This window comes from Megalops cyprinoides, chromosome 4, assembly GCF_013368585.1.
Source record: "Megalops cyprinoides isolate fMegCyp1 chromosome 4, fMegCyp1.pri, whole genome shotgun sequence".
Classification (NCBI taxonomy): domain Eukaryota; kingdom Metazoa; phylum Chordata; class Actinopteri; order Elopiformes; family Megalopidae; genus Megalops; species Megalops cyprinoides.
This window is the reverse complement of record NC_050586.1, coordinates 18,984,785-19,006,133: the sequence shown is the minus strand read 5'-3', so window position 1 is coordinate 19,006,133 and position 21,349 is coordinate 18,984,785. Positions and strand designations below refer to the sequence as shown.

The following is a 21,349-nucleotide window of genomic DNA, read 5'->3' as shown; positions in this document are numbered from 1 at the left end:
GAGGGCATCAGACACTGGTGCAAATTTAGTATTAATCTAAAGTCAAGACTGCAAGATGTTAGCATGGCAAGTAGACTTTGGCACTTTGACAACAAATTGCACAACACACAAACTAGTGTCTCTCTTTCGGTTTCCACAGATCCTTCAATATCATGAGAACCTTTCTGGCATTTTCATTACATTTTTTCCCCCCCAGTGCTGTGGGCATACTATTCTTTGCCATACAACATAGGACCTTTCATTGTTATATTTAGCTATGATTTTCCAGTTTCTTAAGCTTGTGTGAACCGATTCCAAAACGGTAAATCCATTACAAGCACGTTTGTAATATCCATCTAGTTTTCAGTCTCCTTCTCCTGCCAGTGATTGTGCATTATCCTGGCTGAGTGTTTGGCCACACTTACTCACCATCTGGTTTTCTAACCGGATGTAACGGTCTCATCTGTGCACAATGGCTCTGAATTAGCAGTGTAGAGTGCAGTCAGTACAAAGAAGCCTAGGATCTCTCCATGTGCGCTGAGAAATCCCAAACTGACTGCAAAACCGAGGAATAATAATCACAAAAAAAGGAAAAAACACACTACCTCACATCCACTGCACATTGTACATCCACGGTTGACTGCGCCGATAAGAAAACTATCAGGCCCTCCCAACCAGAAAATGAAAATCAGTCCTCCGACAACCGATTATTGCGTGCCGGAAAGAGGGGGGAGAACACGTCGCATTTGGACGAGCAAGCCTGGGCTTGGCGGCGGTTCTAGAATGGCCCGCTGTATCAAAGGGACCGTGTCCCTGGGTCTGGGTCCCAGAAGGCCCGCTGGCGTTTGCTGGTCTATGCTGAAGGATTTCAGAAGAGCTAGAGCTGGCGGGAGGCTCGTCCCCAAGAAAGGGCTGGCTGCCGCCTCACAGCTTGGCCATCTGTGGGGAGTAAATGATCTCCGAAGGACTTGTCCCAGGACCTGCAACCTCTGATCTCACGGTTGGCAGGCGAGTTGATGGAGGTCCGGCATTCTTCAAATAGCCGGGACTCGGGGGCTTGGTGCGTCCGTGCCGACTGGACCTCCAGCCTTGTGGGCCAGGGCGTTCCTCAGCCCCTGAGCCAACACAGATGACGGGGTTCTGCTTTAAGGCTGAGCAGACGGCCTCAGAAGCCCTCACAACTCCACGCCCTCCGGAGAACGTAGCAGACCTTAAAGCACATATGAGGATTCTTTGACACGTTCTATTTGTGCGCCACACCGGCTGACCGTAGGTCAGCGATTTGCCGCCAGGCGAATTGGTGCTCATCTCAGCTCATTCATCCTTAATGGTTCTGCAAATAGACATGTCAGCTGCGGAAGTGTCACCTTGGGGTCGTGGCTCTAGGATCAGCACATCTGTTTTTATGTTTTGCCACGCCGCACTGCTGATGGCAGAAATTCACACGTGGGAGGTGTAAAGGTAATGGGAATCACATGCTTGGAAGATTAAAAAAAAAAAAAAAAAAGGGAAAATAACAGTTTATCATTGAGTGCAGCATCTTCACACAACCTTGGAGCTCATGACGAGGGCTAAAACAGCGTTGCATCTGTCTTTTTTGACATATCTCATTTTTGTCTGCCTGCAAAAGGTTACATAGGCTAAAGGTAACAGGTCACATGCTCTTTTACACATGGTAACCTTTCATGCCCATCTTGACAGCGCACAGTTGTGCATGCGCAAAAAAGATGTTTCTGTATTGGTTAAAGCCGACTTTGAGGAATCAATCCTGGCCAATTGCATTTCGCAAAGTGATGAGCATTGCATGGAGTGAGTGATTACCGCTCATGATGGGGATCGATGAGTGAGTGTGCAGGAGCAAAGCGAGGGCTAATCAGCTGAATGGCCAGCAGCCCCCCCCCTCTTGCAACCCTGTTTCCCCTCACCGACCTGGAAGAAGATGCCATACTCCCACAGCGGGTCCACTATTGGTGAGGGTGGTGAGTGTGAGTGTGTGTGTGTGTGTGTGTGTGTGTGTGTGTTTGTGTGTGTGTATGTGTGTGTGTGTGTGTGTGTGTGTGTGTGTGTGTTTGTGCAGGTGGCGGGCTGGGAATGTGTGGATTTCTGGGAAATTGCTTTCCTTCATGCTTTGGCCCCGGCGATGAACGGTGGATCTAGGTCCAATCAATAATCACACCACGCACATGGAGAGCTCTCCTGGAGCCACTGTGCCGTCCATTACAACCCCCCGCGGACCATGCAGAGGGGACATAATGAGGTAGTCGGGTTGGCCTTTAAAAGCAGTGACCCACTAGTGTATTGGGGGGGCTGGGATGACGTTTAACTCCCTGGCTTTAACTCCCTGGATATTACCTCTGGGACTGAGAAAGTCCGTGGAGCTTCCCTCTCTCACATTAGAGAGGACAAGCACAATACACACCAATCAACGCTTAGCCTGTGCTTCTCTATGAGATCCACTTAACAGGTACAATTTTAACAATGAGCAAATTGAATAATTAATGCAAGGTTTAGCATACATCATGCACTTCACCATTGAAGGTTAACAGTCACAAAGGAGAAGTTATAAAAGAGCTGGCGTGCACAATGACTGACACACATAAAATACGGTGACTGAAAGTGAACTGACCTTTGCGTTTACACCTTGATGAGAAGAACCACGTCTGAGCAAGATAAAACGCTTTTCAAATATAATGTACAGCCGTTCTTGTGGTTTCACCATCGGATGCATGAATTTTCCCATTTGGGAACTCAACATAGGGAATACGTTTCAGCCCTACACCCTTACCAGCAGCAAACAAAACCTCTTCAAAAAACACCAGGCGAACACTGTAGCTTTGCCATGGCATGTCTACTGTCCCCTATAAATAGAACATGACAATCTGGGGGAATGTAATTTAAAACGCTATAAATATTGAAGGAGAATTAAAATAATTTATGGAATAAGCCGGTTAAAAGGGTGTGTTTTCTCGCTCGCGCATAGCGGTGCAATGTACGGCTGCGGTGCAGGCTGGGAATTCTGTAATTGCTTTTTCTCTCCCTGAAGCCAGCTTCCTGCCTTAAATCAAAAAAGGCAATCTCTGTCAGTAATGGCTCAATTAATAATTAAACACGTGTCTTATCTCTGCCATGCTCCGTCTATTTATTTTCATCTCTCTGACAGGGAAGACTGCACAAACAGCATTAGTATTATCAATAAAAAAGAGCGTTAATAACAGGCGCTTTCTCGGAAAAACAAATCTTGGAACTCATAAGCTCCGATATGAATGCGAAGAATAATAACTGTAGGATTAATAAAGAAACGGACATAATGCTTTTGTTTGTGCTGATTTCGAAGTTCTTACAGGGGCTCAGAGCATGGCGGTGCTGGGAGAAATGAATTAAGAGCTGTATTCTGAAAGGATTTGCCACTGTTTAAAATTTAAATTCAATCAAGGAAACAAATAGGCTTTAGCGCAGACAAGAACTGTGGTGGCATATCCATGAGTGCCTGCCCACAAACCCGAGCTCTTCCATACATTATCGTCCGTTGTATGAACTTAAAAACGCAGGAACCTGCGTGCCGCAATAAGTGCTCTGTCAATACGAGCCTTCGGCCTGATAAAGAAAGCATTTCCTCAAGGTTTGTCGGCTGGGCTTCGTCAAACAAATCACAGTAGGCACAAAGATGAGGTTTACCAGGCTTTGATTCCTCCGGAATGACTGAAGGCTTTAATTCATGCCTTTAATCTGGCAACATAAAGCCTCGCAGCCAGTGCTCCTGCTCTTACACACCCACCCCAGTCAGCCACACTCCTGTTTCTCGAATTCAACAACAGCAAAGCTGATTAGCTGGTCAAAAGGTCAACCTCTATTCATTATTTAATGGGCGAAAGGCCACAAACACAGCAGCGCTGAGGTTAGCACTACATCACAATGGTCTGGCTGGAGGAGCACGGCGCATACAAAACATGCCCTCGCCCACAATTCCTGCCCCCGCTTCACTGCTCCCCTCCCCCCAACCAACACTTTTTTTTTTCCCCCCTGTGTGCATGGAGATGGTATGACGGCATTTTGTATTCCTGAAGGCTGAGGCACGGAGTAGCCTGCCATCCAGCCAGCTCAGGCCATGGCCTTTTATTGACATGCAGCAAACGGCGGCTCGGGAACAAAGGGCACTCAACACCTACTGAAAACCAGGGAGGAAGCGGGTGTTGCAGACAGACCGCTTGATTAGTGATTCGACACGGCGACCCTTGGCTGTGTACCACAGAGCAAGAGTGCACACCACGACCATGAGCTGAGTGGGGAAGGGATCCACAGCCTGAGTGACTGATTCAGAATAATTCCTGTTCAGAATCCAGCCGGAGCTGGAACCTAAGAACAGCCACACAGATACAGCTCCTCTCACACGGAGGCTATCAATCATATCTATACCGACTTACTATATATGCAAGGGTGTACATTTATACATATATTTTTATGCATATATTGTACACATACAAATATTCTGCATATGCATATGCACTGTATATACAAATGCATGCACACACAGACATAAATATATACATATAAATACATATAAAAAAAAAAATTATTCAATGTGTATAAGTAGACACTTACACACACGTTAATAATATAAAAAGTAAATCTTCACTGACGAAGCCAAACTGTAACTGTGATGGACTCCCTGACCTACAGTCTTAAACAAGCCATGCCACACCCCAAACTTCTTCCACAGAGAAAGTTAAATGGAATATTACCGGTGACTTGGCGGTTGTTGTTTTTTTCCCTCCTCCTCGCACTCCTCCTTCCTTTGTTCCCCTGGTCTAATCCGGTATGTGTGGGCCGGTAAGTTTAATGGAAACAATTTATTAAGTCCGGCTTAAAATGCCATCTGCTGCTAAGCCTCACAAAGCCGCTAAGCTCCTGGTTTCGCCTGGAGCTCGCCGCGTTCACGCTTACTGTAATGCGCTGTTTAAAATGAGCACAACGGGTCAAAATTAATCAGGATTACAAGGGCACAAATCCACTTCAAAAATGGGTTTTCTGCAATCTTTCTTTTCTATCCCAAGACGCCCTGGGTTCGCCTCAGCAGACCCCCCTTGCAAAATGGGTGCGCCTGACGTCTGGGACCCCAGTAGGTGCTAGAGAGTCGAGAGGGGACCCACACTACATCCGCTGTGGCGGTAGGCAGCGCCGAGTGTTCTCCCAGACGGTCTCAATAACCACACTGTGTTCTTCCCTCCTTCTCTCTGTTCCACACTGGCAGCCGTGGGGTTTTTTTTTCGTAAGTACCTGCAATGCTTGTTTTTCCTCACCCCTCAGCAGGGCCCAAATACTCCCAGCCTCAGTGCTCAGTCTTTCTTCCACATCCAAGAACCGACTAAAATAAACTCTGCATTGAAACCCAATCTGTTTCAATACATGTACACCTCCAGACATGCCCTCGACTTCACGGTATTTCTCCCGGTGACATAAAACCTCTAGAATCAATAAGTCCCTGACAGCACATAACACGAAGATAAAAAAAAAATCCCCCCCACAATGGTTAGATAACCATTCTCTGGTGCAGTAGCTACATTCTTACCTAATCAGAGGAAACATTTCACCCATGCACTGAGGTCAGACTCCAGGGAGTTTAATGAATACAGCCTGCTAAAGCACAGAAGAACTGCTAGAGCCTTAGATTCCTATCAAAGAAGCTATTTATACAAGCTGCAGTAAAGAAAGAATTTAGGGAACACAAGTTATGCTGTCTAACTCTGAGCAGAGTCCAGGTGAGTTATGAGGGTTTGCTGGTAGTGACTAGGTTTTCTCTGTTCCTTTCTGGTAATTGAAGGATAGATCTGAACGCATAACCACTGTTTTCAAAAAAATTTTTTTCCCCACAGACATAGATACATACTTAAAACACCACACAGCTGCTTATGTTGCCAGTAACTGTGACTAGAAGGTGAAAATTTGAGCAACTTGTTTACTTCATCTCTCAGCATCTAAACTTCCAATGACAACCCCCACAGCATGACTGAAACCACTGTAGGGAGTGCACACCTAACCGTGTATGTTATCTTATGTTACGTGAAATGTGCTCTCGCCATTTTTGAAGGAACCCATCCACGAGGTGGGGGAACAAACCAGGAGGGCAGGGCTGAGGGGACCGCCCACGACGCTGTTAACATCAGCCTGCGAAAGCATGCCGGGCGTAGGATCTGTCGCAGACTGAAAGGGCTCTTGGACACCATCTGAGACCTCCCCTTTGCTCAGCTGCATCTGCTCTTAAGTGACCTCCAACTCGCACCCCACCCCTTCCCTGCCCAGCCCCCCCAACTCCGGCTGCCAGCCTTTCCTACGGGCAGAGTCATCTCCAGATCAGAAAAATGGGGCTTTAGATTGGTCCCGGAGGAGGGACGGGCAGACTGGTAATGGGACGCATACACAACAAAGCCAAATGCAGGAAAAACAGCCTAGGGGTTGCTCTGCATTCTGCCAAGACACGCTGCGGGCCCACAACCAGCAGCATCGGCGGAGTTAAACCAACACTGCCCACGGCGCGTCCATGATAATCGCGACAACTCTGACAGCAACCACGATGCTCATCGCCAAAGCTGCGGCAGAAACATGCTTCTTTCTGGCTCTCGGGTTTCCCCCTCTAATCCTAATCTGGCCTCTTCAAGCGGGTCTTCAGCCCAATCCCTGTGAAAAGCAGGAGAGGAATGCTGATGGGATTGCTCGGGCGTAATTCTTTGAGCTTTATCCCAGAGCTGGGGGGCCTCGTGGGCCAGGGTGGCTCACATTAGCAGGATCCATTTGCGTACGGGCCAATCCCCTCTGGAGATTATGGGAAGGGGGGTGAGGGCTGCATGGGGTGGGAGGTATGAGCGGGGACATTGGCAGTGTTTACAGCAACATGTCAGAAACAGCAGCCGAGGCCCCTCTTTGGTTACGGGCTGCCAGGTTGTGCCCTGGTTGTTGTCAAAAACATGGCTCTCAGCCTTTAATGCCTGTATGCTGTCCTTACAGACAAACTCAAACAAATATAGCTTCATAAGGCTGCGGATTTAAGACGTGGGTCATCGCAATCTTGTTTTATCAGAACAGATTTTACACCGCTGTGGTGGTGGTGGGGGGGGGGGGGATGGGGGGTGTCACATGACCGTTGGAGGGCACATGAAAGTGTTTGGAAGCGAGCACCATGCTTCCTGCGTTTTATCAAGCGGGGCACTCTCACTGGAGCGGGCCTTCCATGGACACAGCTGTCTGCGTCTGACCCAGTGGAGAAACCAGGCCCTTGCAAAGAATGGGTGCACTGCCAAGAGAAAACCACAACAAAGCCCCTGCCAGGATTAAAATACAAGTCTTATTTTATTCTCTGCATCAGATCCACTCCAAAAGGGAATGCATACATCACATAGTACTAGCATTACTGTTATTTGGGAAATGAAAGCACTCCCCCTTTTCCCATTCTTTTTTTCATTATTCATACACAAATGTAGCTACTAATCTTTCCCAGCTGGCCGGCAGACGTTCGCTCTTTCCTTCGGAAATGGTCCCACTTTAGAACAAATAGCCCTTGCGCTGCTTCGTCTATTATTGATGTGGCTGGCTCTGTGGGCCTGAGGGGGCAGAGCTGCGTGCTGCGGGCGCTTGTTGCCGGGCTTGCGCCCCAGGCCCTCCCCTCTCCCTCACTTAGCTGCACAGATGAGGGCCAGAGCACAGGTGCTCTGCTGTGCTGCCCCTCTCCCTCTGGACGCATGTTTATGCCATGCAGGGAGCTGCAACCCCCCCCCCCATAAACACCAAACCCAACCCCCTTCCCTCCTCTGGCTGCCATTATGTGCCAAACCCCCCAACAGCGGCTTGTATTGCCTAGGGTGAGGCTTCCATTTGTGTCTATGGGTGAGATGCATGCGGCTTCTGGCAAGGTACTTCACATGGGTTTTAAAGAGCTAGTAAGTGGGTAAGGTCCATCTGCTTCAGTGTCTGTCTTAAGCAAACAGGTAAGCACTAGCACTGGGTACGTGGTGCACTGAGTTGCAATCCAACTATTCTCCCATCAAATAGCAAAAGGTTCTAAATTTCCGCAGATAATCCAGACCTTTACAATCACCATAAACTGCTTTCTCCACATTCTTATATTGCAGGCAACATTCGGTACCCATGTAACTACAGATGCAAATATCAATAACTCACATGTTGGTGTGTGGGTGTAATGCAATATATGGCCGGGAATGGGAGGATGTTCACTGACATTCAGGTTCAAGTGAGGGCAGCAGGCAGTAAATGGATTTCTTCGTACCCTCCTATGGATGACTTTACAGGCAAGAGAAATCTAGAAAGGAACAAAAAAAAAAAAAAAAAAACTCAAAGTCCTACCTTTACTTGCTGTAGGGGAGAAGAGCTTCTCTGATCCTACATCAGAAGCCTGAAGGAAAAAAAGGGAAATGGGAAACGTTAATGGTGTGGAAAGAGTGAGAGATTTTCAATATCAGAACAACATTATGCATTCATTTAATCAAGGCGCTAACAAGTGCCCGAAAATCATTATTATTTTTTTCCTGTGCATTTTCCCTCTGCTGATGACACCTACGAGTTCATCCAGAAAAACAGCACAATAACTTGGACACAAATGATTCTCACTTCTGCAGTGATGGTACACTGCAAATATGTGAAATGCTGATGGTACGTTCGAACGTTTTTCCACACAAGTCCAAACGTGGCATTTCACACCTCTATTTCCTCACAGAACAAAAGAGGGGGGAAAAAAAATCACACCTTTGCATGTATTCCAGAGAGCCTTGAAGAGTAATGCACTCATTCACGTCCAGGCTTAATGTTTCGAGCACTCGTGATCTTTCTGAACCAAAAGTCAAGATCTAAGACTTAAACAGCTCCACTCAAAAACAGTCTGGTTGCTGGTCACTTAATGCCAAGGTCTAAATTGATCATGACGCCGCCACATTTTCCCTGTAACATGAATCCTGTTCTCCTGCTTCAGCACCTTGCTGCAAGTTACCCAAGCTGTGCAGCAGTCCAGAAGAAGGCAACAGTAGGGGGCACTGTTGTGCCAGCCATAACCCCCTCACCAGAAGCTTGGCTGAATGAACAGAGTTGTCAAAAAACAGAAGAAAGGGACTCTCATGGCTGAGGCTCTGGAGGACCACACTAGAGAATGTAGAGACTTTAACAGGCCACAACACATGGAGTTCATCAGATATTTGCATGTGCTGCTGAGGTACTCATCTGTTCCCACAAAAAAAACCTTAAGATTATGCTGAGGAGCACTGTGTGTTTACGTATAATTAAAATTATGGCACAGGCTTGATAATCTTTCCACATATTTCAATGAGCTCTTAATGAGAGCAACTTTGCAGCTTTGTGGCTTTTCAAGTGCGGCTTTTATCTGTATATCTTGAAAGAGGGGGGCTGACTTATGGTGGTTTTAAGAACAAACACACATTCACAACCATATGGCTGATAAATAACTCCTTTGCACTCAAGTTGATACTCAGAATGAAAGAAAAACACCTCTTTTCAGGGGGAGCTGTAAATATCACTTTCTGTGACAAAAAGCCACATGGTCTTTGACTAGTTAAAGTATTCATAACATCTGCTACTTCCTGTGTGTTCACTGATTTTGCTCAAGATTAGGAATTTTCAGAGTTAACAAGCTTCGTTCTTGACACAACAGACACATGTAGACATGCACTCATAATCACATGTGGTGCAATACATTCAAGAAGGGTGTTCAAACCAACCGGAGCCAAGAAACGACTACTTCATAAACCCGTTTGAACAAGATAGATGTAAAATAACCAAAGAAAAACAAAATATCTGATGATTACAAGACAGAGGAGACAGACTGTACATTATAAGGCATCCCTCCCCACAATGTATGTGTGGGTTCTGGCAATCTCTTTAAAATGAAAATACACTGTAAGGTTACCAAAATATACACCTACCAGGAAGACATGAAAAACCTATTTTAAACACAGACATTGAGTCATAAATCAACTGCAGACAACCCACCATTTGGCAGGAAGTTGCAATGCTTACGTACAAAAAGATAACATTGACACTGTATGTCTTTCTTATCATATGGTAGCTGTCTGTATACACGACGTGCAAATTGTTGATCGCCCTCACCAGGCTGCTGCCTATGGCCTGGACCGGTGGTTTACTTTTACAAGCTGTGAGACTGAGCACGTTTCACGCAGCGAGCTCAGAATGTTCCAGGCTGCTATTAATGCGGCCATCTCATACCGGGCAATGAAAGCGAAACATGTGAAGTGGGGCCCAGGGTGCGGGAAAGTCCGACAAGATGGAACCAAGCACAGTGGCCACAGGGAGGCCTACCACGGCTATCACCCCAGTGTCCTCGAAAAGTCTTTGATTCTGTTCCCTCCCTGCAGTCCCTCTCCAGACCTCCCTACGCAAAGTGTCCGTGCCCCCCCCCTTCCTCAGGCAGTGCTCTCTCTCTACCCTTGGATGGCTGTATGGCCCTCACAGATCTTTAATTTTTGCCGTGTTGTCGTTTTCCAACTGCCAAGGGACTGGTTGAAGTACTGCACATTGCCAAGAGAGTGGACCGAAGCGAACGCAGAGCTGCTTCAGTATTCTCCTTCAAAGCTGGCTCTCTCCTATTTAGGGGCCGAATGTTCGCAGTCACCATCCCGTCCGCCACACTACCTCTTTGTTACCACACCGTGAAAACCCCAGAACGCCCCCTCTGCTGCAGCTCCCTGTCCCTGCTGAGCTTTTCAGAGGGCCAAGCAAACAAACAAAAAAAAATACGTTGTCATTGAAATTAAGCTCATCAAGTTGTATGGATGAGCTAGATGTGGGCTTGTTCATGGATGAGTACTTTCGCATGATCGCAAGGACCAAGAAATGCAATTTCAGTTATTAAACTGGAATGCTTTTGTAAATGTGATCCTGCAGCAAATAAGAGGAATGACCTGCAAACGGAGGCCTGTAACTTCAGATGCAACCGGGTCGAATACATCTCAGTCTCACAACTTTAAAAAGTGCTGATATTCCTGTGGATAACAAAAAATCAATTTAGTGATTCATTCACTCTTTTTAATGGATAGAGTTACCAAATTAAAGACTGCTCAAGTGCTGCAGAGTAAAATTAACATCTCTATCCGACCTGATTTAATGTGAATGTTGAATGCTGTGCACTTTTTGGGAATTTGATCACAGTGTTTTCATTTAAATGTAAATACTATAACAATACCTGCACAACCTGTCTCAACTAAGAAAACATTTATGACAACCAATCTACTTATGTGCAATGCAATGGCACTTACAGGCCAGTTATAGTACACACCCCTGCACCACTTGTTTTGACTGTTAGCATCCCTTTGTCCTGCCACAGTCACTTATATCCACAGACAAGCTTCAACACCAAAGTGTGTTGTCCAGTAACTCCTGAGGAGCCACAATTACAGAAGGCGATTTCTAAAAGTGATTCTTTAAGAGGCATGTCAAAACAATGTCTGTCTTCTGCTCCCTTTTTTTTAACACCCGGGTGTTTGCCAGCCAAGTTTACATTTTTTTCAGTGGGCTGCGCTGCTCGTAATCTCTCCAGCTGAGGCTGCAGCGGGCAGAGGTCATGTATAACAAATTCTTCACACTCTCTTTGTTGAGGCACTTTGGCCTCCATAAAAAAACACACACACAAAAAAACAGAAAGAACAGAAATAGTGAGAGAAAAAAAGACCAAAGGCCAGGTTTTCCAAAGGAAGCAGGGAAATATAACCATTTCAAAACGAAGGAAATTCAAGCCACATTGCTGGGAGCCAGAGCCCTTGGACTGGGCCGCAGGAAGCCTGACCTTTGAGGACGTCTGCTATTTGAGCCTGAGGCTTTGGGGCCTGGCCTTTTCTCAGGAGAGCCGTCAGCAGGCCTCAGCTTTCCTTCCCTATTCCATTCATTAGGCATGCTTTATGATTCAGCTTCCTCTGAGCCACACAAGGGCTCCCTGAGGAAAGAGGCTTGAAAAAAAGGCAACAACGAGGTCACAGGCCTGAGCCGGGCCTGCTTGTAGCAGCTGTGAAATCCTCCTGTTTTCCTTGCAGGGTGAGAAGAGGGGGGTGGGCAGGAGGTGGAGTTTATCCCACCAACGGAGTGCTAACTTCTCCCCGAAGACTGACACAGAGCACCATAACTCGAAGATTTAAAGAATGCCAAATTACAAATTACACCGCTGTTTGTTTTAAATGCCCTCAACTTCCCTGTGTACGGGTGACTTATTGGCTGCATAAATCTCTCAATAGTAGCCTACACAAAAACTGCTGTCTGTAGCACTTTCTTGAAGATTGCTTCTTATTTGTCCTCACTGCTGCAAAATAAATCACTTAATGATACAGCTTGTTTACAGGAAAGGTTAAAAAACCACATGTGAAATAAAATACATAAAAAAATAACACAACTCATTTTTTGAATGAGTGAGACATTCCTTAAACAGCCTAGAAATGGTAAATTGCTATTAATTTTGCAGAGCAAGCCTGCACACTCCTTCAAATGGTGCAGTGGAGAACTAATCGTCAAAATGACCTTCCGGCTTGAATTTATGAAAGGCATCGATCAGTTAAGGCTGTAATTTCACAAAGACACGAGGGTCAGTAATTATGCCGTTTCAATTAACCTCATTTTGTAAATACTGCTGAGAGGGCAATTTCCCAGTGCTTTATATCAAGCAATTTGGGACTAGCGTTACCTTTGATCTCTAGCTTGCAAACTGCATGCTTTGCATTATTGAGAGCTGGACACACATTCCCCAACAGAAGGGAAGCTAACCAGCCGGGAAACAAAACAAACGTAAACACCGCGCCACGCTCCCCGCAGAGCAACAGCAACACAGTCCTTGTTTACAATATCACCAGCGCCGAGACGCAATTTATTTTTGCGGTGTAATGAATCACAACGGCAGAACGTATAGTGTTATATGCGAGCGAGTGAGAGGAGAAGAGAAGCAGCATTTGTCAGAAGAGAGGGTTTAATGCCAACAAACCCCAGGATATGGAGACAATATCATTCTGGGGACCGATGCAAAAAATGCTCATCAACTACACAATGGCCTTCCCTTGCAAAATGCCTTTCATATAGGGAACTGTTGGTTTAACTTATGAAGGATGTATAAATACGCCTGTGCACAGATACATTTATGCCACTGGTCATTTAAAAATAATAATAAAAAAAATGCACTTAATTTTCTGTGCATATATTCTGGCTGTTCCACAGGCAAGCAAAAGAATTCTCTATTTTATTTCTTATGCTGCTTGTGCTGGCCCCCGGAATGCTGCTACCATGCACAGACAAACTGGCTGAGTCTCTCTGTGAGTCGAGCTCCACTTTTGCCTTGTCTCCACGGCGACGTGGGTGGAGTGTGGCGAGGGTGCCGGCTCCGGGCCTGGTGCGGCGGCGTGATGCAACACTGCGGCTAGCAGACTGGCCAGGTGGTGCCATTTATCAGCGAGAGCAGGCTGTCGGAGGGGTGAGGGGGGGTGGGGTGGTTGGGGTGGCAAGGGAAGGCGGGCATGCTGGCACGAACCCCCGGGCTCTCAATTACCCTGGCAGCCCACTCAGTCTCTCCTGCACTTGTGTTAATTTGCGGCCCGGGCCGGTGTTTCATCACTGTCACCCCTCCTCTGCCGTCACCCGCGTGCCCTGCACCCCTCCCTCCCCTTCAACCTCCTTCTATTAACAGCTGGGACCTTGTCCAAAGCCACAAGGCCGTATTTTCCCTGTCATTTATGTAACAATCATGTCAGAGTACCCACCACTTTGATAAATATCTCCGTCAGCACCCACTTTGCCAGTGAAGTACAATCACACTTTCGCCTCCTTTCTCCCTCCCTGGTGGATTTGACGTGCACATACTGGCCGCTAGGAGGGCGACTTAAGATGGACCCGCTCATCCCCCTGAAGCCCCCTAAAAGCGCCGCCCACACCACACTGTCCCTGTTTTTTTTTCTGCCTCCTGCTCCACATATACATACACCAATGACAATGCTTAACGATGTCCCAGGTGAACATTTGTCATGAGTGGCAGCGTGCTCTGCCCGCGATTACCAAGCAATCAGGGCGAGCACACAGCTCCTCAGCTAAAGGCTGGCGTGCAGCAGCAAGATTACGGTATCACGGTGTCGGCCGCAATGGGGATGAATTGTCGGTTATTTGACTTGGTTGAGGCGTCTCAGAAATCGTAATGAGGGCCCCCAGAGTGGCCATACGAGGTGGGATCCCTCCCACAAATCTGCAGATTTGGCCGGGAGCACCATTTCCATTGGCAGACATAGCCGGGAGAGAGAATCCCTGACTTCCCTCCTCCTCAGCGACAACAACAGTGAAGCAAATGTATGGCTCGTGCTTTGCTCCTCAAGTGTAAAATATTACTCCAGGGTCCAGGGACCGGTTGGATGGCAGCCCCCCTCCCCTTTTTTCTTTCTTCCCCCCCCCTCCCCCGCCGACGAGCAGCTGCTAGCCCTTATCATGGTCGCCTGTCAGTTTAGTATACAAATTAGGAGTCTATCAGGGGAGAGCAGAGGCCTGTTTCATCAGCAGGAGAAGGGCAGAGGAACGCATCGTATTAAAGCCCCGTCGAAAGACAGGGAGGGTCACAAATCAACGCTGCGGCAGCCTCCTGGGGCCAGCGCGCGGGCAGAAGTAACGAGATAAGGAGAAATGAGGAAAGCGGACATGAAATATTTCACAGAGCGACTCGCCCAGACTGATTCCGCTACCTGGAGGGCACGGGGACTGACAAATGAAATCTCTCCCTGGCGAGGAAATAAATAAATAAATAAGCACACATGAGGGAAAATCAAATTTCAACAGGCAGGAAACGACATGGTTGGACGTGCTCGAATCACACCGATTATATGCAAATTTACATTAAACGGGGACAGGCTATCAGTGTCGGTTAAGTGAACCTAATCATTGAAATCCGCTGAATATTCCTCATCGTTCAACTGTTGAAAATGCTTACTTACACAAACACAAAACAATCAAATGCCATTTTTAAGGTGGTGAAAATATATTTTCAGCAAAAAATTACAATAACACCCTTCAGTTTACCACAGTCAGTTTACCTCATTTTAACTGTCACACTCAAATAGCCAGTGCAGACCTCTACATTTCAGTGATACCATGTCATGCATGCAAAGCAAAGCCCTGATAAATGACCATCTTTATAAATGGAGTAACGTGTGTCAGTCAGCTCTCACATGAGGACAACGGATACGCCGTGCACTTGGTACTGCGTTGAGATGCCAAGAGCGGGCACTGTGAGGGCAGGTGGGCAGGCGTGACAGGGTACGGAACGGATGAAAAGGTTCTGCTCCTTCCCTCCTTCCCTGCCAGTTGAAGGCGAAAATGTGAGGGGGGAAGATAAGACTTGATTAATCTGCCCGGGGAATCGGGCCTGCTCTTTATTACTTGCAAAGCAGATAGAGATCTGAGTGCAGGGCCTCCCACTGCTGGTGGCTGGGGAGGGAGATATGGAGGGAGAGCAAAGCTTCCATTAACTCCAGGTTCACTGCCCCAGGGCTTCTCATTGGCTGCTCGCGCTATTAACATTCTGACAGGGCGAACGCCCTCTCCCCCCCCCCCATTTACCCTCCCCTTTACAAGCAGAGGGGAAAGTATTTCACCTCACAGGATGGGATATTCAAAAGCCTCTTGTCCTCACTCTTTCCTCTCCTTACTGCGGCAGGAGTGTTTACAAAGAGTTTAGTGCATATGTGTGATGCCTGAAAGAAAAAAAAAAATCACTCACTCTATTTGCTAATGTGTGCTTATGGAAACATGTTCAGTTTCACTTCTGAAGTCCTTTTTGAACTCATCCAACCAGCAACTTTTGAAAGTATCTTTCAAAAGCATCTTTCAAAGTACCCCTACTAAAATTTACAGGAAATGTACATGCAAAATTCACAGCCAGCAAGCTTAAAATAGAAGCACTTGCATTACCTCAAGAGAAGTTACCATTTCTTCTATATAAGCAAAAAAAAAAAAAAACAAAACAAGAAAAACTGTCAGCAAAGACTTAGACTGACATCAGGGAAATTAATATCCATAGTTTTCAATGTCAAATGACCTCTGTGTAACAGATGAGAGGCCAAGGGAGAGCTCTGTAGGAAGTCTGACACACAGCATGCCCTGAAGCCCTTTCTAATTGGCTGTAGTAGCTCGAATATTTAGAGGTGACTCAGAGGTTGAGAGAATTCAAGATGGAGGAGATTGTAGGTGCCTTACTTGTGCACTGACTGTGGTTTCATATCTCAATTTGAGAAGATATTTACACTGTATGTCTGTAAAAGTTAAGCATATTTTTTGCATGGTCTAAGATGACTTGTGATAAATCATGCAACACAAGCTGGACTGTAAAATTCACCTTCAGATTTGTCAGGTTAGTTCTGCTTGCTGAATGTGGCCCTAGCGGAAATGGCATCCATGATGACATCAGCATCCCTCAGGCGTGTGGGGGCTGATGGGTAGTCACACCAGCCGCTTGCTGCAAATGACTGGAGAAAGCCACTCACTGAGGGCCTTTGATATTACGCTTGTTCACCTTGTTTTCTTCCGATTGCACACCCTGGCAGTGAGTCACCTCCTACCTCAGGCAGAAAACCAAATCGTACTTCACGATGTGAACTATCCGAACTCTTAAAAAGTGAGTTGGGTGACTTTTTGCCTTTGCTGTATTACAAAACGGCCCGATGCACTTGGAACTAAAATGAGGTAGTGATAAAAAAGGTTGTGATCTTTCCCAACCTCCCCGCTCCCAATGCTGTATTTCCATGGTAGTGAGAGGAAATGCAGAGAAAACAGGCATTTCAGAGTGTAAAAGCCTGTTTGACACAGAGCTAAGCCACGTGGTAGCCTGTGGTATGCTCTGCCGAGCACGGGCTGCTTTAATGAGAGCAAAAGGAGGGCATTTTCACCCAGCCGTGCACTGTTGTTAAGCTACATGAATCTTCCTCCCAAATACAAATAAACAGCATGCCAAAAAAGCCTCAAAACGCAGACCCAAGCAGAGCTTCTGCATTTGCAGGTCTAGAACACCGCACGCCATGCTCCGCCATTTCTGCAAAGGTGCGTTGAGCGGGGCCCTGTTGGTGTCCGATTTAAATGACCTTTCGCCTCACAACAGCACTTCTTGCCCACGTGACACCAGTGGGTTTCCGGAAATGGACTTTGTGGGTGGGGGGTTACGGCTGGCTCCCGCTGTTCCGCCGGCTTAAGTCACAGGTTTTTGGAATTCAGACTGGGGATCTCGCACGCCAACCGCAAATGTTAAAAGAGGTATGGTTCTACGGGCATTAACACGACCACTCATCTAACGGGGGAGAAACTCAAACGGAGACAGCCACCCCTCTTGTCATACGCCCACCCCCCAGCGCAGACACAGACACGACATGCGCTATATTAAGGGGGCTCGGCCCAAAGCCCTGTTCATGCTGGAAAGGGATGCAGCACGTTAAGCGGAATTTACTTTTAAAAGGAACACCAGTCCTCGAGTTACTGGCAGCTGAAACACAAACCGCTCGCTGCGGCTTCCCGGGGGGCCACAGAATGCCCAGGATGGCTTTTAAAAATGCTTCTCCAACTCAGCTGTCTGTATAAATAGATGGACATAGGGTAGGGAAGTGGGGGTGGGGGGGGTCACGACACTTTCTTTTTTTTTTTTTTTTTGGTTTTGCACCTTGGCAAATGCCTGGGTGGCAGCTATTTCCAAACAGGCTAGAAGGGATTAATTCTTAGCTATACAGGGGAAGTGTCTCTCTGTTGTGGTCAGGTGGCAGGTCCTTGATGACAGCAGGCTGAACTTGGGGATGAGGGCCGAAACCGGAGCCTGGCAACGGAGCAGACCTGAAGCGCCGTTAAACCCCCGCGCCCATTCTGGAGCCTTTATTTAGAGTGCCGCGTGGGTTTTATTGATGTCTTTATTCGACAAAGTTACGGGGGAGCAACAGACTGGAATGCGCATGACTACATAACAGAGCCTGGAGGCACGCATGTTGAGGTGCCTTCCTGCGCCGGGAACGCAGGGCCAAAACACTGCGCTACTGATCTTTATTTGTCCCACTTATCTCCCACACACAGCTCCCATTGAAGGGCTTGTTTTTATTATTGGGGCTCCAGACATGCAATTCGGGAGGAAGAGAGACCTGTAAATAAACACGCTTGTACGCCGCCGCGAATATCTGGCGCGTCACTCTTCAGATTAACGAACCGCATGTGACAGATTTGAGCACTGACCCACTTCATACCCCCCCTTCTCAGACACTGCGATGACCTAAACTCATTACCTCAAACTTGTGATACCGGCTTTCACGCCTACTGTACAATCCCGCTCCTAACGGACCGATAAGCATTTCTCGTTTCCACCACACGTTCTCGAAAACCTTCTTCCCTATCGAGGTTTTTCTGAGTGCCCGCAAACAACTGCTCGCTTTTCTCTCGCAAATTAATGAATTTAATCAAGCACAGCCGGATCAATTACAACCTGACAGCTGCTGGAATCAGCAGCAGCCTGGCTCCCAAATGGTCTTCACTGTACATTTGCTGCGAACAGAGCTCTGTCTTTCTTTGTGACATTCTTATTAACTTCATGACCTTTGCTGACCTCTGTGCCGACAAACGCTGGTCAATTACGTTCTCTACAAGGCCAGACCTGTGGGAATGTGCTGAAGAATTAGGCCCGTCAGACTTCCAAAATGGTCTTCCTGGGGGGGGGGGGGGGGGGGGGGGAGTTAACCACACTGGAGTAGCCCACTGATCCTCATCATGTTAAGCAAACCATAGCTAGCTCCAGATTAAAATATAATGAAGCAAGTTAATGCAACTTTGTTTTACATGCTACGTTTTCAATTATTCATGCTGGGGGGGGGAGAAGATGGACGACAAACAACAGGCAAACAATTTCCCCCAGAGCAACGATCCCATTTCCGAGCCCACTTGCGATAGTTTGTGGTGAATATTTTAGCGGTCCTTAAAAGCCGCTGTTCTTTGAGATGCTAAGAGCCGGAATTGACCTGATGGGCAAAGTGGCACCATCTAGTCACAGGCAGACCTCCTTGCCATTTGGTGTTTCCTTAGCCATCCTCTGCACTGCTGTTTACACATGTACATTATGTTCTGTATTGATCTCGCTCATATTGGAAAGGCAAGGTTAAATGGCTAATTACTCTGCTCCTGTATTGCCATTTCCTGTCGATAGAGAATACCGGCCTGTAAAGCTTTCAAAGGCCCTGTTGAATGTCAAAATGATCTTTTTAAAAGCCAGGCTGTTTAAGCCTGCTGAGTGTCTATAAAAAGTAGACAACTCTTCCCTTTAATTAGTTGCCTCATTTCCAAATTGCCTCCAGTTTTTACAGACCTTAAGAGAAGTAATCCACCGCCTATTAACTGGCATGGAAAACTCCGCCATTAATGTGATTCCACTGGCTATTTCCAGCTAAACACTTGCAGAAAATAAACTTGGCTGAGGCCTGTGCAAAGTCTCGATCGCTGCAGCAAGCGCTGCCTGCCGATTTTAGGGCTGGGATCCGGCGGCGTACTCCTGTGCTGTTCTGCATGCTCCTCTTACACTGTTCTTCCCCGCATTTCTGGGAAAATCTGTGGATTACCATCGCCGACTTCAGTTGCTCGGGTGCCGTTCCCCTTTCTGCCCGAGCGGGAATAAAGCTGATTGCGGATTTGCGCATTTATAACCGAGTGCTGTTTGCACGTCCTGTCCGTCGACATAAAGACCCCCGTTCTCAGACGAGGCCGGGATCCACTGTAAACAGCCGCGTGATAAAAGGTGGATAATCCGGGCCGGTGGAGCTAAGCACATCATCCAGGATGCATCTGCGCGGCCTGAAAGGAAACCTTCTGAGCCGCAGTGCGCTGCAGAGAGGGGCTTCATCTGCCTCCGCCGCAGCTCCCATAACCCAGCTCCTTCTGCGCCGCTTAAAAGCTTTACCAGAGAGGGGGGATTTAATCAAGTGTTAAGAGCTGTGGAGCTGGGCCCAGCGGGGTGGGGTGGGGGTGGGGGGGTGGTGAGGGGGTGGGGACCCGCTCGGAGGGATTCTTTGCTTCCCTGACACGTCTTCCTCCTCTTCTATTACACTGTTGTTATTTTTCCATCGCGTGGGCCTTAAGAGCTGCCAGGGATCGTTGGGGAGGTGTCAGAGAGGTTTTAGGACCTTGCGGTGGCAATTGTCAGAGGGACGGGGAGGACAGGGACACACAGCACGTATGCACGTACGCACGTACGCACACACGCACGCACGCACGCGTGCGCGCACACACGCACACACACACACACACACACACACACACACACACACACACACACACACGCTCGCCTCGTGTTTTTGACAACGTACGATCAGGTGCACACCACAGGGAGGCCCAGCAGGCCTCATTAACCTGCCGCATACGTCCTCTGTATAATTAGGGCCCGGCCACGCTCTGTTGCACCCCTGCCAGCATGGTGTGCCCGCCCTGGCCTGGCGGGTGGAGCTATATCACCTCCCCCTTCTACACCACCCCCTCTAAGCTGTGATTGGCAGTGGGCCGGCTGCAGCCGGGATGGGCATGGGGGGATTATGGTGGGGTGTGCTTTTGGTACCGTAGGCTCTCTCTATGGATCGATACCTCCATGTACAATTAAACAAGCAAAACAGATGTGTGCTCAGGCTGCAGTGATCCCTGGGGTCCCCCAAACCCAGCAGAAGGTGAGGCCAATCAGCACCACTCTCTGGTTCTCTTTCACACATTCTGCCCGGGGTACCTCTGAGGGCTCATGTCTCTTCTGCAATTATTTCCAGCCCATCCCATTCCTTGTGCAGCTAGACACAGAATGTTCTGGGGTGTGCTTTTGATATTTCTGCCTTGTGCTCCATAATATCCGTCCCCTTCAATACCATTCATGTTGTCAAAACAGTGTCTAGGAAAGCTACACTTGACCTGCACCTATATGAAGGCGTGGCATGTCTGCAATGTCATGCACCAACAAAAGGGATACAGTTGGTTTTATGTACTTTGTTTATGCAGAAATGCATGCTGCACAAATTCCCACTACCAACAATTCACCCTCAACGCCCCCTCCCCCCCCAAGACTGCACAGCACAAGAAAAGGGCACAGAGGAGGGAAAAAAAAAAGAGACAGGAAGTCGCTTCTGATCAGAGGAGAATCACAGCAAAGTGCCAGTGACAACTCACGTTTGCTAACGTTCCCTTCCGCGGATGACGAAAGGGCACAGACGCCTGCCCGGCCGTGACCAAAAGCGCCAACAGTGAGAAGACAGCTATTTGAGTCTGCCCCCCGAGTGAGGAGCGAGCCCGGCCCAATTATATTTCCTATCCTTCACAAGGCACACCCCCCCAACCCCCGCCC

The 21,349-nt window shown here is 47.7% G+C and overlaps 1 protein-coding gene across 9 annotated transcripts in view; it reads right to left on the bottom strand.

Moving 5' to 3' along the window:
- Positions 1 to 21,349, bottom strand: part of fbrsl1 (fibrosin-like 1) — a 252,908-nt gene that overhangs the window by 25,712 nt on the left and 205,847 nt on the right. For all 9 annotated transcript variants that reach the window (XM_036526244.1, XM_036526246.1, XM_036526237.1 and 6 more), the window contains exon 6: positions 8,332 to 8,380. In XM_036526244.1, the coding sequence (XP_036382137.1) occupies positions 8,332 to 8,380 (49 nt within the window). The remainder of the gene's footprint in view (positions 1 to 8,331; positions 8,381 to 21,349) is intronic.